The 19,765-nt window shown below is 35.4% G+C and overlaps 1 protein-coding gene across 15 annotated transcripts in view; it reads right to left on the reverse strand.

Annotated features, from left to right (window-relative positions):
* The window catches only part of UBR2 (ubiquitin protein ligase E3 component n-recognin 2), a 116,099-nt gene that overhangs the window by 46,867 nt on the left and 49,467 nt on the right, over positions 1-19,765 (reverse strand). For 13 of the 15 annotated variants that reach the window (XR_004920289.2, XM_078055312.1, XM_036101638.2 and 10 more), the window contains 8 exons: positions 17,752-17,872; positions 15,930-16,037; positions 15,165-15,253; positions 13,973-14,071; positions 4,211-4,374; positions 4,022-4,121; positions 1,941-2,069; positions 623-806 (listed from right to left, as the gene is read on the reverse strand). Coding sequence is in view for 14 of the 15 variants with exons in the window: in XM_078055312.1 (XP_077911438.1) it covers positions 623-806; positions 1,941-2,069; positions 4,022-4,121; positions 4,211-4,374; positions 13,973-14,071; positions 15,165-15,253; positions 15,930-16,037; positions 17,752-17,872 (994 nt within the window). In the remaining variant the exon portion in view is untranslated. Of the gene's footprint in view, positions 1-622; positions 807-1,940; positions 2,070-4,021; positions 4,122-4,210; positions 4,375-13,972; positions 14,072-14,141; positions 14,241-15,164; positions 15,254-15,929; positions 16,038-17,751; positions 17,873-19,217; positions 19,313-19,765 lie in introns of those variants that run through there. The other 2 variants (XM_036101660.2, XM_036101629.2) reach the window with 2 other exon arrangements.

The following is a 19,765-nucleotide window of genomic DNA, read 5'->3' on the forward strand; positions in this document are numbered from 1 at the left end:
ATATTCTAAGTTTTTGGCCGCTGCAAGGTGGTGGCTTCAAATACTCTACCAAGTATAAAGGGCTTGTAAATCAACTACTTATGATTAAAAAACTGTCATTCCAATGTGGGACTCACTCTTGACCTGCTGCTTAAAAAGGTCATCAATAAATGAGTAAAAAACAGCTTAGAGGGAAAGAAAAAAAAAATTTAGGGTGGTTTCAATTTATCAGCAATCACTTAAGCGATAGGGTGATTTGAATGGTAACAACAGACTCTGAATGTGAGTTGAGTTAGGCACATGGTATATATGTGGTAAGCATGTGGTATGTGCAGTTTAGAAGTCTGATGCAGCACCATGGTACAGTCGTTATAAGCATGACTTCTGGGGCCAAAGCACCTCACAATTCCTACTCTGACTCTTTCTTGCTGCATGACACTAAGGAAGTCACTTCTATGTCTCAGTCTTCCCCTCTGTGAAGCAAATGTAATAATACCTACCTCATAGGCTGATGTGGTGATTAAATAAGTCAATGCTTATAAAACTCTCAGTATAATGTATAGTAAGTATTCAATAAATATTAACCACAAACAACAATTTAGAAGATAATTTCAGGGTTCTTTTTTGGGGAGAAATGCTTTACCTGCAAGTAAGCGAGAAACTGGGAGGTGAATGCTAACTTTTTCTTGGGAAACACAGTATCTGATAGTTTCCACTGAATGTCCACAAATGCTTAACGTGATTGGTTGTTCACCATCAGTGAAACCACCATGACACTGCATCAATACAGCAAGGCATTTCTTGTAAGCTTCAATTAACACTTTTTCCTAAAAAAGAGGGTTTTCTGTAAGTTACTTCAAAGGCTGGGTTTCTACAACATTGAATAAGCACCTCAAATGCAACAATGAGTAAGTACCTCAGATATCAATATAGGCAACACCAAACTCAATCTTCCCTCCCCCAATATGGTCCCTCTTCCAGTGCCCTGTCTCAGGGAATGACATCTCCATACAGCTGTGGAAATCTATGTCATTCCAATACCCTCCTTTCCCTCATTTCCCACTGCCCAATCTATTACAATAGCAAGCAATTTCATCTTCTAAATTTCTCTCAAACCTGGCAATTTCATCTTCTAAATTTCTCTCAAACCTGGCCACTGATCATCTCCAGTAATTCAAAGGAAAGCCAACCATCTATTAAATCCCCTGCTTCTACTTCTGCCCTCCTCCAACTATTCTCCCAGAGTAATTTTTAAAAAAACATGTAAACTGGATCATGTCACCTTTTCTAGCTTGGTAGCCACTAGTGGCATCCCAACTCTATTAGAATAAAACCCAAACTTCATTCCAGGGCCTCCAAGGCCTGCAAAGTCAGGCCCCTGTCCAGTTCTCTACCTTCAACCTCTGTGCTCCAACCTGAGCCTTCTCACAGCTCATGGACCAACCATACTCTTTCTCATCGCAGAGCATGATGAGGCTGTCTCACAGTCAGGAATATTCTTTGCTCTTTGACCAGTTAACTCTTACACATAGTTCAGATCTCACAGAAGTCTTCTCTTACCTCTTAACTTACACAGGCTCTTATCTAGACTTTATAGCTAAAGGAAAGCAAAGTAATTTTAAGACGGAGAACAAATGAAACAGTTATAAAGCTTTATTTTTGGATACATTTCTAAACTCTTCTTTTTATATGCTCAAAATCTAGATGAGATTATGGGAAAAAAATGTAGATCATAACATAAGAGAAAAGAGAATGGATCATTTCTTCCTCTATTTTCCAAGTTTTTTCTAAGGCTTCAGAATTTTAACTTTTATGGAATTTATGGGTAAGAGAGGAAAAGATGTTATTTCATGAGGTAAGTATCACCACTATCCTCTCCAAATCTCCTCAGAATTCTTAGGAATCTGTTTATTCCCCATCTTCCATTTATCTCCTACCGCCTACCCCTGGAAGAAACTCACGTCTAAAGCACACCAGTCCTGCATCATTGAAATGACATGTGTTAATTTCATTTGTAGCGTGAAGGCTGCCTCCCATTCTGGTTCCATTTCAATATGCTGTCCTACTTGACGTGTAATTGGATCCATTCCCTTAAAAGAAGCAAAAAGATTTTATTTTATTTTAATTTTTAAAAAATTTTTTCATTTATATGACAGAGAGAGACAGCACAAGCAGGCAGAATGGCAGGCAGAAGAACAGGGAGAGAGCCCGACACGGGGTTCTATCCCAGGGTCCTGGGATCATGACCTGAGCCGATGGCAGATGCTTAACAGACTGAGCCACCCAGGTGCCCCAAAAGAAGCAAAAAGATTTTAAATGGATTAAAATTATGTTTGTCCTCTTACATGGAAACTTAAGAAATAATATAGAAAAAATATATATTGATTATAAAAACATATAAGAGTTTTAACAAGAAGCTTCAAGTAGTATAAGTTCAACTCCCTAAATTACATGTTTATATATTAACATTCCCTAAAATATAAATTAAAAACCCCAGTATAGAACAAATATTTTTGAGGCAATCCTGCATATGTTTTAAACCATAAAATGTATACTTCACTGCAACGAGCCTTCAAATTATTTTTTAGCTTTATCATCTATAGACCAAACTGTTAGAAGAAATTAGACAGGCTTTTAAAATGTTACTGAATTTATAAGTATATTTTATGATATACTAGAAAAAAGTTTTCATATTTATTCCTAATCTGCAACTAAAAGTTCTCACAGACTAAAAGAAAGCAAAACAAAACAAAAAACCCAAAAAAACCCAGAAATGTAAAACAAAAAGATAAAATAGTTTTATAAGAATATACATTTTTTAAAAAAGATTTTATTTATTTATTTGAGGGAGAGAAAGAGCACGAGCAGGGGAGAGGGACAGAGGGAGATGGAGAAGCAGGCTCCCCGCTGAGCAGGAAGCCCAACTCGGGGCTTAATCCCAGAACCCTGGGATCATGACCTGTGCCTAAGGCAGATACTTAACCGAGTGAGCCACCCAGGCGCCCCAAGAATATACAGTTTTGAAAGAATTTTAAATAAGAATATATGTTTCAGAAACTAGCTTAACAGGGCGCCTGAGTGTATCAGTCGGTTAAGCGTCTGCCTTTGGCTCAGGTCATGATCCCAGAGTGCTGGGATTGAGCCCCGCATTGGGCTCCCTGCTCAGTGGGGAGCCTGCTTCTCCCTCTCCCTCTGCCTGCTTGCACACTTTCTCTGTCAAATAAATAAATAAAATCTTAAAAAAAAAAAAAAAAAAGAAACTAGCCTAACTACTCTCTTGGTGTGTCAGAACTGATTATAGAAAATAGAGGATACCTCAAGTATTTAAAATGACCAAAGTTTCTACAGATAGAAAAACACAGAAGTATTACCATAAATTAAACATCCCAACCCAACATAGAAACCAGAATACTTTCCAAAAATGATAAGTTGATTTTGTTTATTTCTTGCTTAAGAAAGCCAGACAGCTACTATAAGAATTATAATGGTATGGCTCAGATATTTTGGGATGACATCTACCTTCTTACAGTTAAAACCATATACCAGTTGGTTTCTGCTTCTAGATTCTGTTCTGTATATGGGGGTGTTTCCAAAAAAGAGAATTAAATAGAGGGAAGCAAGTTCTATACTGTATTATATAAATATCATATCAAGGAGAGAAAAAGAATTATGGAAACATTAAAAATAAAAATTAAACATTATAGTTTCTTAATTATTTACTTTACAATACTTCCACGTAAGCATATTAAAAACAGTAAACTTGCAATCCTCAAAGAAAGAATGTTAATGGTAACCAAAAGAACAACCAAATACAAAAGAATAGTAGATGCCAGAACTTTTGCTTGGATGTCATTCATTCTACACCATTTTAAGGGTTTCCAATTAAAAAGGAGCTTCTTGGTCCAAATTGTAGTCATCTAAATTATTCTTTTGGAAATGTGCCCCAAATGAAAAGAATACATAGACAGAAAAGATGTTCAAGTCAATGAACCAAAAAAAAAAAAAAAAGTGCTCCTCTTTAAAATGTTCCATTTATACATACCTGCATACATTTGAGTAATTCCAAAAAGGCATCAAATCCTTCTAGGAACTTCTGCCTCAGATCATCTGACCACTCAGTTGGTTTGCTAATTAACACATACCTGAACAAGATAAAAATAGCAATGAACATATGGGTAAACACTGACATATTACAAGTTGCAAGTGGCTGGATAATTAAACAAAAACTTACTTGAGATCTAAAATAAGGCTCTGAACTCTCCTAAACTTGAAGGCTTGTAAAGCAGTATATCGTTCAAACTGAAATCTCCCCTGGGCATCTCGATGTCTCAAATGATCCATAAAAGTCTTAATGATGATGGTCATCAGGTTTTCTTCTGTGATAAGCATCCGAGCCTAGAACAGAGTATATCAGAGTACACTGGTAATCAAAACCTATTAACTAGAAAGCTAAAAAAAAGTCACCAACATTGGTTAGCTCTTTGAAGTTTAAACCTTTTCCAGTGCAACTATATAGTATCATAAATGCATTACTGTGTATTTCTAAATAACAATTACTTACTCCAATTGCCACGTGTATGAAGCAACAATTATATCACGGAGAAAGATGCCAGAATGTTAGGAGACAGATCCAAGCCTCATTATTCAAAGACAATTCAGGGTGGGGGGTCTGAACCAGGCTGCAAATTTTCCTTAACTGAGACATTTAGACACCTATAATGGTATGGTATAATTATTCTAGGATCCAGAGGTTCATATCACAGATTTTGTAGAACTCAGTATGAAACTCTATTTCCTCTTAATCTTTTAAAATTTTTTTGGTTTTGTTTCTATGTATAGATATGCATATCTATGTATTTTTGAATAAGCAAATACATTTAAATGATGCAAAAAAACCCAACAAAAACCAAAAACCAGCAACAACAAAAACAGGTAAAAAGTCTCCTAGCTCCCAAGGTCCCCCTTGCAAAGGCAATCTCTGTTAGCAGTTTTCTTGCATATTCTTCCAGAGATGGAAGAATACATATATACATTTATAATATATGGGTTAAGTGTTACTAAGTAGATAGAAGTATGCATATATTTAATTATATCTATTTCTCACCCTTAAAGGATAGCGTATTATAAACACTGTTCTTCACTTGTTTTTTAACTTCATGTATTTTAGAGATTGTCCCATATCAGTTCATGTAAATTCCCTCATTTGTCATAACCATCACCAGGTATTTTTTTCTATCATACTTTATTTAGCCAGGCAGGCCCTTAATGGTGAGACATGAGACATTTGGGTTTTTTCCAGTCTTAATGCTATTCCAAAAGATGTTGCAATGAATATTAGCTGTGTACAATTGCAAGGATAATTACAGAATAATTTTCTAGAAGTGGAATTACTGGGTTAAAGTGTATGTACATTATAAATTTTACTGATATCGTCAAATTGTCTCCACAAAGAAGTTTACCAATTTATATGTCCATCTACAGTGTGTGCCTTTCCCCTCATGCTTTCAGTAACACAATGCAACTTTAAACATTTTGATCTTTGCCATTCTGATGATTTTAACTTGCATCTTACTATGAATGAAGTTGGATGTTATTTTATAAAAATTTGCATTTCCTTTTCTGCTCCATAATAAAGTCAGAATGTCTAATATTATTTGAATACATTATTACTCTGCTATAAAAGATCATGGATTTTCCCCTACTTTTCTAGCCTAACTAGGTTCAAGGGTATTATTATTGGTATTGGGGGAACTATTTAACTAGGTCTCTCATTAATCAATCAGCAATACAGAAAGTTGCATCAAAAAGTAGGACAGGAGTGCCTGGGTGGCTCAGTCGGTTGAGCATCTGACTTCTTGATTTTGGCTCAGGTCATGATCTCAGGGTCATGGGATCAAGCCACCTGTCAGGCTCCATACTTCTCTCCCTCTCTCTGCCCCTCCCCGTATCCGCGCACGCTTTCTCTCAAATAAATAATCTTAAAAAAAAAAAAAAAAGTAGGACAAAAAAGTGCAGAAGATAGAAGTCTAAGACTATAGTAAAGTTGTGTTCTAATGTAAAAGTTCTGAGGTCATCAGCTAAAGAGAAAATCTATATAGTTAAATATTCCTTTGAAAAACTCGAAAGTCATCATCACATTGACACAGGCCCTAAGAACCTCAAAAATCAACAGGATTAACTACTGTTCATTTTCCTACATAGTGAAGACTAAGGTCAAGTTTAAAGAAGAAGAGGTGTTGATAGGTTAAGATAAAAGGATATTCCTTTTTGGTTTTTTGTTTGCTGTATTAGTTGACTTGGAGAAACTTAAATGAGTATAATGCAATTTGACTGACCTAAGAAAAAACTCTGTAGAACATGCTTACAAGACTTACAACCAATAGTTGAAGGAAGTTTGGGAGAGACAATTTATTTTTTTAAAGATTTATTTATTTATTTATTTGACAGAGGGGGAACACAAGCAGGGGGAGTGGGAGAGGGAGAAGCAGGCTCCTCGCTGAGGAGGGAGCCCGATGTGGGACCCAATCCCAGAACCCTGGGATCATGACCTGAGCCGAAGGCAGACGCTTAACGACTGAGCCACCCAAGCGCCCCTGGGAGAGACAATTTAATATTGGTAGAACGTAAATCTCACCAACCAAAGCATTTATTTAGCATTTTCAGTTTCAGGTGAATGTTAAAAGAGATGGTTTATCCACTGCATAATTTTGTTTTGGATTATGATTGTCATGGGTGCCAACTTAAAAAAAAAAAAAATCAGTAAGACGCCCATTAGTACCGTCCCACTGAAAAAGGGGAGTTGTTCAGGCATTTCTACTTCTAAAAAGAAAACTAGAGAAAGCATATTTTCCAAAGTTACAACAGAAAAGAAGAACAAAAAACTGTAAGTGGTTGGCTTTATCACCTCATGCCTAGATTGTTTCTAAACTTTCAAGGTAATCTTTGACATTAAATATCTAACATTATTATATTGGTCTAGTACTTCTTATCACCCTAAAAAACTGCTTAATTTTTAAATGCCTACAATTCTCTTTGCTTTAAAATAAATTACTGAGGGTGCTTGGGTGGCTCAGTCATTAAGCGTCTGCCTTCGGCTCAGATCATGATCCCAGGGTCCTGGGATTGAGTCCCACATCAGGCTTAGGAAGCCCGCTTCTCCCTCTCCCATTACCCCTGCTTGTGTCCCTGCTCTTGCTATCTCTCTGTGTCAAATAAATAAAATCTTTAAAAAAAAAATTATAAAAAAAACATATTTCGGCTACTCACCTTAATTACAATTTTATTTATTTTATGTAATTTGTATTCAATCTTGTGTTGCAAGGCTCATTACATATTCAAAATGGGCCACAGTCCCTGCTAAGACTCTGAAAAATCTTTATTTTTTATGAAGATTTTATTTATTTATTTATTTTGAGAGAGAGAGCGTGTGTAGCAGGAGGGGCAGGGGCAGAGGGAGAGACAGAATCCCAAGCAGACTCCACAATGAGCACAGGGCCCGACATGGGGCTCAGTCTCACCACCCTGAGATCAGGACTTGAGCTGAAATCAAGAGTCGGATGACCAAACTGACTGAACCACCCAGGTGCCCCTGTGAAAAACATTACTGAATAATAATGGCCTGTGAACGTACTTTTAGTTAAACTAAACATGATAGAGCGTGCAGGGGTAATGTTGACTATAAATTAGGGCACATTTAATAAAAACAAATTAGAACAAGTAAGATATTGTTAATCACTTGAATTACTAGTATTGGTTCTTGACCAGGCTATTTAAAAATGAAGACTGAATTTTCAGTTAACCCAAAAGACCAATATATGGGATTCTATTACTGATATATTACATTTCACTAATATCTAGGCAACTGATTTTTAAGCAGGGATAGGCCGATGAATTACTAATGGTGCTTTTCCAAGAAACTATCCATGTACTCTTCTGCTTCCAGTCATGATGGAAGAAACTTGAGGCTGACCAACATTTTCCCCCAAGAACAACCAGAAAAGATCAATTAGGAAAAAAGTCTGAAATCATTAGAGAGCTGCTGAGGCAATAAGAATTCGAGGGGATAAAACCATAGAGAAGGGCCACGGCAGAGGGAGATGAGCCAACATCCTGCAGCTGCTTTTCCTTCAGCATCTGACTCTTCTGGGAGCAGGGCAAAATGAGATAGAAGATCCCAGGAAAGAGTCTGACAAAACTGCTAACAGGGAGAAAAACCTAAGTTTAGCTGGGGTGGCCAGGACTCTAGTAAGAACAGAAGGGTAGGAATGGAGTCCAACGTTCTTTCAGCTTTCCCCGTAAGACATCTGCAAAATTCTGAAGCTGTGCAGGCCTTAGAAGTCTAAGAGCAGAAAGACTAGAAGAGCAAAGGAGCAGTGTGGCAGTTTTAGCAAGCGGAGGAAACAAAACGAGTTCGGGACCCTAGAGAGGGGAGGAACTCAAGTGAACCCTTTAGGCTCTTGACTGGGAACCCTTAGAGGGTAATGTTGCAGGGGTGAGGATGACTCAGAAGACAGAGTCTAGCCAAAACAACCTGAAGTCATGTCAATTCCTAACTAGACTAAGGTGATGGGCCTCATTCCAGCTGCCTAACATTAAGGGGAATCTTCTTAGGATAAAGATACCATGCAGTGTCTAAGATTTTGTAATAAAAAACATCCTACCAGAAGGCAATGAGAAAGCGAATGGGGCAGAAACCATATATTTTTTAAAGATTTTATATATTTATTTGACAGAGAGAGATACAGCGAGAGAGGGAACACAAGCAGGGGGAGAGGGAGAGGGAGAAGCAGACTCCCCACTGAGCAGGGAGCCCGATGTGGGGCTTGATCCCAGGACCCTGAGATCATGACCTGAGCCGAAGGCAGACGCTTAACTGACTGAGCCACCCAGGTGCCCCAGAAACCATATTTGAGGAGAGAATGACTCCAAAATTTCCAAAACTGAGAAAGCCACCAGCATAGGGATACAGTATCTACAAACTCCAATATCTATAAAGAAAACCAAACCTACATAAATCATAGCAAGACTGCTGAAACCTAAGACAAATGTCAATAAAAAGTTATTAAGCATTTCAAATGACTAAAAATCAAAAGGGGCAAAAATATAAAAGAAATTAAATAGGAATAGAACTACAAATGATCTAGATAATGACATTATCAGACTATGACTTTATTTAAGATTTTATTTATTTATCCATTTTAGAGAGAGAGAGAGCATGTGCGTGTGAGCAGAGGGGAGGGGCAGAGGAAGAGAATCCCAAGCAGACTCCATACTGAGCACAGAGCCTGACATGGGGCTCAATGCCATGACCCTGAGATCATGACCTGAGTTGAAATCAAGAATCTGAAGCTCAAATGACTGAGCCACTGCTGGGCGTGGAGCTTGCTTGAGATTCTCTCTCTCCTTCTCCGTCTGCCCCTCCCTCCACTCCCCACACTCTCTCTCTCTTAAAAAAAAAAAAAGTTAAAAATGTAACAATGGAAAAGACATACTATGCAAACACTAACCAAAAGAAAGGAGTTGTTGCTGTAGTATCAGATAAATTACTTTAAGTGAGGAGTATTATCTGAGATGAAAAAGATAATTCATGATGATAAAAGGGTTAATCTAGGAGGTACAATTCTAAATTTGTATGTATTCCATAACATAAAGATATATAAAGCAGGCATATAATAACAGAACTAAAAGGAGAAAGACAAATCCAACGATCACTGTGGGAAACTCTAAGATACTTCAATAGTTGGTGGAACAAGTAGGCAGAAAATTAGTAAGTATATAAGACTTACACAATGAAAATGAACAAACCTGACCTAAGTGACATACAGAAACACTGCACCCAATGATAAGAGAATATACATTATTTTCAAGTTCACATAGGATATTTATCAAAACTGAAAACATTCTGGGCCATAAAGCTAGACTCAACAGAGGACTGAAATCAGTATGTTCTCTGACCACAGTAAATAAGCTAGAACTTGTAACAAAATAATTAGAAAATGCCCAGCTGTTTTGAAATTTAGCAATATACCTCTAAGAAGTATAATCACAAAGAACAACAAATGGGTCAAGGAAGAGATCACGAAGGAACTCAGTGAATTTTTGGAACTGTATAATAAAAATAAGACATTACAAAATTGTGGGATGCAGCTAACGTTACGATTAGATGGAAACTTAAGCATTAAATGCCCTTATCAGGAAAGAAAGGCTGAAAGCCAACGATTTAAACATCTATCTCAAGAAATTACAGAAAGAATGGTAGTCATCATGTGGTGAATAAAAGCAGGAATCTTTCTTATTCCTGATCTCAGGGGAAAAGCTTTTAATACTCAGCATTATGTAGAATGTTTGCTTTAAGTTTTTTATTTTTTGTTTTGTTCTTAGGTACTCTATTAGATTAAAGTTCTCTTTCATTCGTAGGTATGAGGTATTTTTTGTTTTAAATTACGAGTGTTGAATTTTCATTAATTTGGAAAAAGCATTTGATACAATTTTTTTCTGTCCGTTAATAAGGTGAGTTATGCCAGCTGATTTTTCCCCCAAATGTTACACTACCCTTTCATTGAGGGAAAAAACCAAACTTGGTTGTGACGTATTATCCTTTTTCTATATTGCCTGATTTGATTTGTGCAACCTCATCTGTGAGAGAGATTAGATGGTAATTTTCTTATAAATTGCCTTGCTGGGTTTTGGTATCAAGATAACAGAGAATTCAATTAAATTGGCCAGTATATTCTCTTTCTCTTTTTTCCAGAAAAATTTATGTAAGACAGGTATTATTTCTCAAATATTTGGAAGGATTCTCCAGTGTAGGCACTTGGGCCTGGGGACTTGTGAGAAGATTTTTATAATAATTAAAAATTTCTATTTCTTGTTTCTCTTTTAATAACCTGTGGGTTTTCTTAGGAATCTGTTCATTTCACCCAAATTTCCAATTATACTGATTTAAGTTGGTCCCAATACTGTCTTATTTTCTACTCAATATCTGTAAGGCCTGTACTTTTTTGTAGCCCTTTTTTTTTTTTTTTTTTTTTAAAGATTTTATTTATTTATTTGAGAGAGAGAATGAGAGAGAGAGAGAGCACATGAGAGGGGGGAGGGTCAGAGGGAGAAACAGACTCCCAGCTGAGCAGGGAGCCCGATGCGGGACTCGATCCTGGGTCTCCAGGATCATGACCCGAGCCGAAGGCAGTCGCTTAACCAACTGAGCCACCCAGGCGCCCTGTAGCCCTTTTTAAAATTAAAGTTTTTCTATTTTTTATATTAGTCTTTCTAGATATCTATTCCTTTTCCTTGTTTTAAAAGAACCAACTTTTGATTGTACTGATTTTTTTCTTATGTATATTTGCTTTGTTTTATTAATTTCTGCTCTTTATTATTTCCCTTTTTCTACTTTCTTTAGACCTAAGCTCTCACAATGGCCTTGCCCATTCCACCTTCAACCCTATCCCCAAACTCAGTGATGTCATTAACCATTTTCTTCATTTATCTAGCAACACTGGCCTGTTTGGGATTCTTTCTTCCAAAATGCCAAGTGCACATTCATCTCAGAACTTTTGTACTTCCCCAGGAGGCTCTTCCACCAGTTAGTCACATTTCTCATCTCTCACTTTCTTCAGGTTCCTGTTCAAACACTACTTCTCTGAGAGGCCTTCTGATAACCTTGTATAAAATATGACCCTTTCACTGTCACTCTCTATCCCCTTAACCTGCTTTTCTACTTCATAGCACTTACCAACACTTGATTTATAAATGGTATGCAACTGTTTGTAAATCTGTCTTCCCAATTAGACTATAAATTCCATGGGAACGGGGACTTTTGTCTGCTTTGTTTACTGCAGTATTTATCTCCAGAGCCCAAAACAGTACCTACTCAGTAAAGGTGCTAAATAAGTAAGTTCTGAATAAATGAGTACATATGCTATTTATGTACTGTTTTAACTAAAGGAATCAGACAAGAAACAAAAAATAAAAGTTGAAATATTAGAAGAAAAAATTACTTGTAGATTACTCAAAATCCCACGAAATCAACACAAAATATTAGAAGAAATGCTAATTAAGAGGACCAGACAAATACAAGATGGATACATAAATATATCAGTGCTTTTCCTACATACCAGACATAGCCAGATTAAAAATGTGTAAGACCCGTAACAAGACAACTATGAAGTCTGTAATAAGAGCATAATATAAAACTTAATAAATGAGGACAAATTATGTTCCTGGATGGGGATATTCGATATTGCAAAGATATCAGTTCTTCCCAAAGTATCTTTAAATACATTTTCAATCAAAATCCTAATGTGTTTTTTTGTGATTTTAGTTCATCTTAAAAAAAAAAAAAAAAAAGCCTGAGAACATTAAAGAAATTATTTGAAAAGAATAATGGAAGATTTAGCCCTACAAGGTATCAAAACAGAGTATTAAGCTAAAATTGTTAAAACTGGGTACTGACATGGAAATGGACAAACAGATCAATGGAGGAAGCACAGATATGAACACACATGGGATTATCTCAGAGACTTCTCAAACATACCTGACTAAAATGAAAGCACTGCTTTCTCTCTTCACAAATCCTACTCGTTTTCCAAAACCCCCTGTCCAAGTGGCACGATATCCACTGGGCTGCAAGTCACAAACCTAGGAGTCATCTTTACCCTTTCCCTCCAATCAAACAACCAATCACCAACTGATCCCTCAAACCCAAGTATGGCCAATTCTGTAGCTTTTACTACTTAAATCTCTCTCACAACTCATATCCACTGCCAAAATCCCAGCTCAAGTTACCACCAATTCTTGTCTGGATCATTGCATCAGCTTCTAATTAGGTTCCCCACACTCACTTTTGCCCCCCTGCCAATTTGTTCTCCAAATTACAAACAGCATGATCTTTTAAAAATCACAAACATGATGATGTAAATGCCACTTAAAACTCTTCACTGCTTTCCCATAAAACCAAAATCCTTCACTTGGCCTATAATATCTCATTAGTGGATACAGACAGCTTCAACTGTACTAGAATACATCCTTCAACATAAAGGTAATCCTGGGAAAAACACTCGTTAAAAACAAATAAATAAACAAAAAAACTGGAAAATGCACCTTGTAGGAAAATAACCCTAGAATACTATACAATTAAGCACCTGCCTTCGTTTCTGGTCTCATTTTATTCCATATTCAAGGATCTTCAATTGTGCTGGCTTTCCGTCTGTTTCCTGGATAGGAACTTTCCTACTTCAGGACCTGCTTAAGTGTTGGTCCCTTTAAATGAACTTTCCTTCATGACCCCACATAAAGGTGCCTTCCCTACAGAATCCCTCTCTGAACTTTGGGAAAAGGTCAGATCTCTCTATTATTCTCTTGCAAAACAACCAAATTCTTGAGTTTTCATTATAATTTTAATTAACCAATTCTGTGAGTCTTTCCCATTATTTTAAGTTCCATGAGGGCAAGGACCACATCTGTTTTTGTTCACTGCTGTATTCCCAAAGCTTAGAACTGTGCCCAATCAATAATAGATCTCAAAACATGTTAAATAACTTAAATATGAATTTCAATTACTGAATAGCACTAAAACATAGTGATGCTTTCCCAGGCAACTAGTATAAGACCACCCACAATCACTGTGATTCAATTGCCTTAGCTACCCCTTCCCTTACTGGGGGGAAGGGAGCTTCTCAAAATGTGAGATTGTATATAATATGCTGTTTCTAATGTATACATTTGTTAAACCAATCTGCTTAATTTTTAACTTACCAGTTCAAAACCTCGGGGAAGTAGTATGAGAATGTACAGATTAAGTTTAAATGATTTTTTCTTTCTAGATTACATACTGAAGGCTATGTTCTAGTATGGCTGAAGGTGTCTGAAGTCCAATCACCCATTAATAAAATATTATTCTGTTCAGGAATATACAGATCTTCAGTCTCTAGTATTTTAAGGCTTTACTTCTGTCAATGGCAAACAAGAAAGTTCTTCTTAGTCTTTTAGTACTTACAAGTGAAGGAACCGTGAATATCTGAACCGAGAGGTCTGCGATTGAAAACTCTCTGTCGTGGTCATCTGTCACATAATCACTCTGCAAACGCTCATAGTTCTATTAAGAAGGCAAAAAAAGGCAAGGAGTGCCAGCTATCAGTTACAAAGAAAAGGCAAGCACTACTCACCAGAGTAGGTGCGGTGAAGAACTGGACAGACAGAGCAGTCACGGACACTGCTCGCTCGTGATCATCCTCCATAAAATCTCTCTGCAACTGCTGGTAATTCTAAACAACAAGGGGGAGATTCACCTCTAATCCACATTGACCAAATGTTTAAGGATTATAATGAAAAGTCAGTGCTGGAGGAGTCAATAAGGTAACCCTGCTATGAGAATGATAACGAAATGACTTCTACCAATAAGTTTTGAATAAATACTGATTCACTATATAATCTTGAGCACAATGGCAATTTATGAGCTCAAATAGGAGTAACAGCTTCTAAAATCCTGGGATGTTATTGTACACCAGTAGGGCTAAACCACAGCAGCTCTACATGGTCTCTGATGAAACCAGATTTTTGTTTCTTATGGATGTATATCAGAATCACCTGATGGCTCTTTCCAAGTACACATGCTTGGACCCCATTCTTGGTGAATTTGTTTCATTAAGTTTGAGAATGGGACACAAAGACATATATTTTGAAAGAGCTCCCCATATTATCCTTACATGCTTCCTTGATTAAGAACTCCTAATTCAGGTGAATTAAAAAATAAGCACATACTATGAAAAGGGAGAACATAATTCAACAATATCGACAACCAAGAGTTCATGATTCTTAAATCAACATCCATATATACATGTCATTTCAGCTAAGATTATCTTTCCCTTATACAAATTTTAATGGGAATAATATCATATATAATTCACAACGGCATAGGTTTAAATTCTTCATTTATCATTTGATATCATATACATTTCACAGGTGGATATTTGTATCCAGGTGATGAAAAGGAAAAGCCTTACTGCTGGAATTTTATTCTATTTATAAAAGATAAAAAGATCATCTACTGAAGTTTCTTAGAACTTAAAATCAACACAGTGACATATGACTATTGGTTGCTAATATTATAAAGCCTGGATATAATCATGGGTTATATTTACTCTGTATATAACCTATTTTGTTAAATTTCAAACTGAGAGACTACTTACCTTTGCAAATCGAACAGCAAACAATTTCTTGTATTTCAAATCCATAAGTAGACTGCTCATAAACAACTGATGATACACACTCCTAGCACCTTTTACAAAAAGAGTAGATGTAAACTAAGAATGTATCAAACAAGCCAAAAATTACATTTCCAAAGTTTTTATATGTTCAATTGTATTTTAAGTCTCAAGAGCAAAACTCTAAATGTGTTCTTCAGTATAAAATGTTTGCAATCTTTTTTTTTTTTTAAAGATTTTATTTATTTATTTGACAGAGAGAGAGGGAACACAAGCAGGGGGAGTGGGAGAGGGAGAAGCAGGCCTCCCGCTGAGCAGGGAGCCCGATGCGGGGCTCGATCCCAGGACTCTGGGATCATGACCTGAGCCGAAGGCAGACGCTTGATGACTGAGCCACCCAGGCGCCCCTGCAATCTGCTTTTTTAAAAAAATATTTTATTTTTATTTATTTGAGAGAGTGAGCATAAGCAGGGAGGCGAGGCAGAGAGAGAAGCAGACTGTTTCTTAAAAAATTAGTTCTTCTAAAAATAGTTTTCTAACAAAATATAAAGGTTATTTAATTTGGGTCATGGACTCCAAAATCTGTTTATGTTTTTTCCAAAGAATAAGACATGTGCTAATTCTAAAAACTATAAATATATTTATTAAATGCCTTCCCAAATGAAAAAAAAACCAAACAAACCCAAAAAAACCTTTTCCCAATTACTTATTTAAGGTTCTCCTATACCTTGAGAGTAGTTAAAAGATTACCTTTCCACAATTTGGAATCATTAAGCATCAATCTGTCCACTAAAGAAGAGTTTTCACCATCTGGCCCTTCTTGTAAACCAACTTGACATAAAATTCGGCGAAGCCCATCTTAAAACAGGAAGAAAAGTAGTCAATGAAATAGGAACTTCAAGTATTAAAATAAAATGACATTTTAATAGAAATGTTCCAGTGAACCTACAGAGTTTTACATGTTTACTAATCGGTCAAATTTATTCAGGAAAAGTAAACATATTAACATTTTCACAAAAAGGAGAAAAATTCCAAATCTCGCATTATACACCAACACTTACTCCAAAATACCAAAATATAAGCCTATCAGAAGGGCAACGACCTCTTATGTTGTAAAGAATTTAAATACAGTTCTTTAAGCACCTATGTTAATTAAACCATATTATAATAAAATTGTTACATCCCATGATAATTGAAGGTAGGTATAATATATAATTGTGCTGCCATTTAAAAAAAAGAATGCATGGCCTCTGTACTATAATAAATACAGGTCCATTTATCAGTGCTATGCAAAATGTTTCTACTCATTAAATAAATGTTCCCTGTGAGCCTATGTGTACCTACTATGTGAAAGGTCCTGGAAGACAAAGTCCCACATCTTCTAAATGCTGAACTTAAAAAAAAAAAGTTCTTCAAATATTAACATAAGCATTAACATAACCAAAACTTTAATACCTTTATGTTTCATACTTTATAATTAAAATCAGTTTTTAGTCTTCTATAAGCATGCAAAATAATCAGGAAAAAAAAGGGAGTAATTTTAAAATTATAAAAGCGACCTATTGTTTATAAAGCTAAAGAGAAATACGTATATAAATATTAAATAAGAGACAAGGTCTTTAAATAATTAAGGGTAAATATCTCAAAAAAAATTTTGGCAGGAAATTGCTTCCATGATACTATTCTTTACTACTCTAGCACAGAACTTGATGCATAGGTATCCAATGGAAAACACCAAAACTAAAAAGATTGAGGATAAGAAAAATAACTGGAGAGACATTTAAAAAGGCAAGCAAACATGGTCTCCTAAATTTCAATACCTCCATGTTTTTTCAACTGTCCGTTCACAATGTGGCAATGCTCTTTCAATACAAATATTTTAGAATTCTCTTTATAATAAACATCAGAATGTCATTTATCCAAACCACTTCTCTTTCTTTCTAAAGAACAGTATGACAGATAGCTTAGATCTATTCCTATTTTTCTCTTTAGTGTTATATTTTATATACCAAACTTGTATTTTTGGCATTAGCCATGTGGGTTCTTCATTCTGTTACCACATTAAAAAGATTATCTAATTTGTGGAATGTGGAAAGACAAAAAATATCAAATATAAATCAGTAACTTCAAATCTGCAAGTGTTTGGAGTTGAAAATTATTAGTAATCAAAAGTTGGAGGAGTCAAAACAAAAGATATCAGCATTAGTGTTGCATCCTTTAAACTGCTAATCATTTAGGTTTTATTTACAGTAGTATTTTCCAGCTTGCTCAGTAGAACAGAGTTCCACAGAATGGGGTTTAAAAAAAAAAAAAGGTTCTTTTATTAAGTCTGTGAGATTTAGATTTCATTAGCATATTAAAGTCATTTTACTATTGTTTAACCCAATATTTCCTGCATTTATTTGAACACAGAATCCTTTGTATGCATATAAAAATATCCTCTGGATCAAAATTTGAGAAACATGGGTTTTTCTGTGCATAAAGATATTCTGAGATGGTATTTTAAAATGTGAAATTAAAGCAAGAAATTATTTCACTTGATATTTTTTCCAAAATAGTTTTTTGAACCTACCTGAATATCCAATAATACTTCCCAGCCACGACAAAAGTTTCAAACCAAAATTCTGATGTGCGACAATAGACGAATGCATAACTTGAACTTTGAGTGGTTTTGTCTGTCTACTGGTATTTCTCTTAAAAAGAAATGGCAGAATGAAAAAAACAAAAAGGCTATCTTATAGAAAAAAGCTAGTATTTTTATTTAATATAACTATACTCTCATCATTACATGAGAATTTTTTTTTCATGTATGAGTGTAAGAAAAATACCACTTGGCTTGCTTTACTCAGATCCTAATTTAGGATCTAGAAAGAATCTTAGGATTCTTACAAAAAAGTAAGAAGTTATAGCTTATGAGTAACCTTAATCTTTGGTCCTATACTTGAAAATCTGCCCCACCAATTAGAAATTATTTAAATGCTTACATTTGTTCTAGGTCTTTAATTTCTTAAATGCAATTACATATTTATTTAAGTAATTTGCTTCACTGTACAGAAGTGATGTTATCAATACTTAAAAAAAAAACCCTGTTGTGTAATAAACTACAATTTCCAATGTAACCATTTTTAAGTGTACAGTTCAGAATTGTTAAGTACATTCACACTGTGGTGTAACCGATCTCCAGAACTCTTTTTATCTTGAAAAACCCAAACTCTATACCCACCAAACACTATAGGTATCGTATAAACAGAATCATACAGTATTTATCTTTTTGTGACTGGCTTATTTCTCTTAGTATAACGTCTTCAAGGTTCATCTATATTGTAGCATGCATCAGAATTTTCTTCCTTTTTAAGGCTGAATGATATTCTATTGTATGTATATAGATTTTATTTATCCATTCATCCATCAATAGACATTTGAGTTGTTCCTGTCTTTTGTCTATTGTGAATAACAATGCTGCTATGAACATAGGTGTACAAATATCTCCTAGACCCTCCTCTCAATTCTTTTGTGCATATACCCAAAAGCAAAACTGCTGAATCATATGGTAATTCTCTTTTTAATTTTTAGAGGAACCACATTACAGTTTTCCATAGTAGCTGTACCATTTTACATTCCCACCAGCAGTGTGCACAAGGGTTGCAATTTCTCCATATCCTTGCCAACACTTGTGGTGATGTTATGGTTTTTCTTTGTTTATAATAGCTATCCAAATGGGTATCAGGTGGTATCTCATCATGGTTTTTATTTGCATTTCCCTAACAATTAGTGATGCTGAGCATGTTTTCATGAGCTTATTGGTTAATTTATATACCTTCTTTAAAGAAATGTCTACTTAAGTGTATCATAATTTTTAATTTTTATTCCCCCTTCTCATTTTTTGTTTGGATCATCTTTCTACCCCCAACTTCATACCATCCCCATAACCCACATTAACACAGTACGTCTTTGCATATTTTCTCTATCTATATATTATATATGTATACATTTATAAAGATTTTTATTTGATTTACAAAAATGGGATACTATACATACTCTTGTGCATCTTTGCGTTAACCGATTTTTTTGGGTTAATGACTCATAATATTCTGTAGTGTGGATTTATTCAAACATCCTCTAGAGAAGGGCATTCATATTCCCTTTGTTTTCAGTCTTCTTTGACTACAAAAAAAGCAGCACTGAACATCTTTGTATACACACTTGCTAGTGCTTACATTTCTATGGGATAAATTCTTAGGAAAGGTAAAGCTTTAGTAATAGATGCTACTAAATTATTTCCCCAAATCCTGTAGCAATTTATTCTACACAAGCATTCCTATTCTCCGCATCTCTGCCAGTAAGGTATTTTATCACTCTAACCTCTCCAACCTAATGAATATGAAATCTCCTTGTCATTTTACTGATTACTAATGAGTGAGTCTCTTCATGTATACTGACTGCCTAGATTTTTCTCTGCTGTAATTACCTTTCCATATCCTATGTCCATTCTTCTATTTTGTTGTTTGTTCCCTACTTGACAATCTATGAGTATTCTGTTTATCATAAACATTAAATGTCCATCCTCTATGTTAGAAATAATTTTG

This window comes from Halichoerus grypus, chromosome 9 (assembly GCF_964656455.1).
Source record: "Halichoerus grypus chromosome 9, mHalGry1.hap1.1, whole genome shotgun sequence".
NCBI classification, from domain to species: Eukaryota; Metazoa; Chordata; class Mammalia; order Carnivora; family Phocidae; genus Halichoerus; species Halichoerus grypus.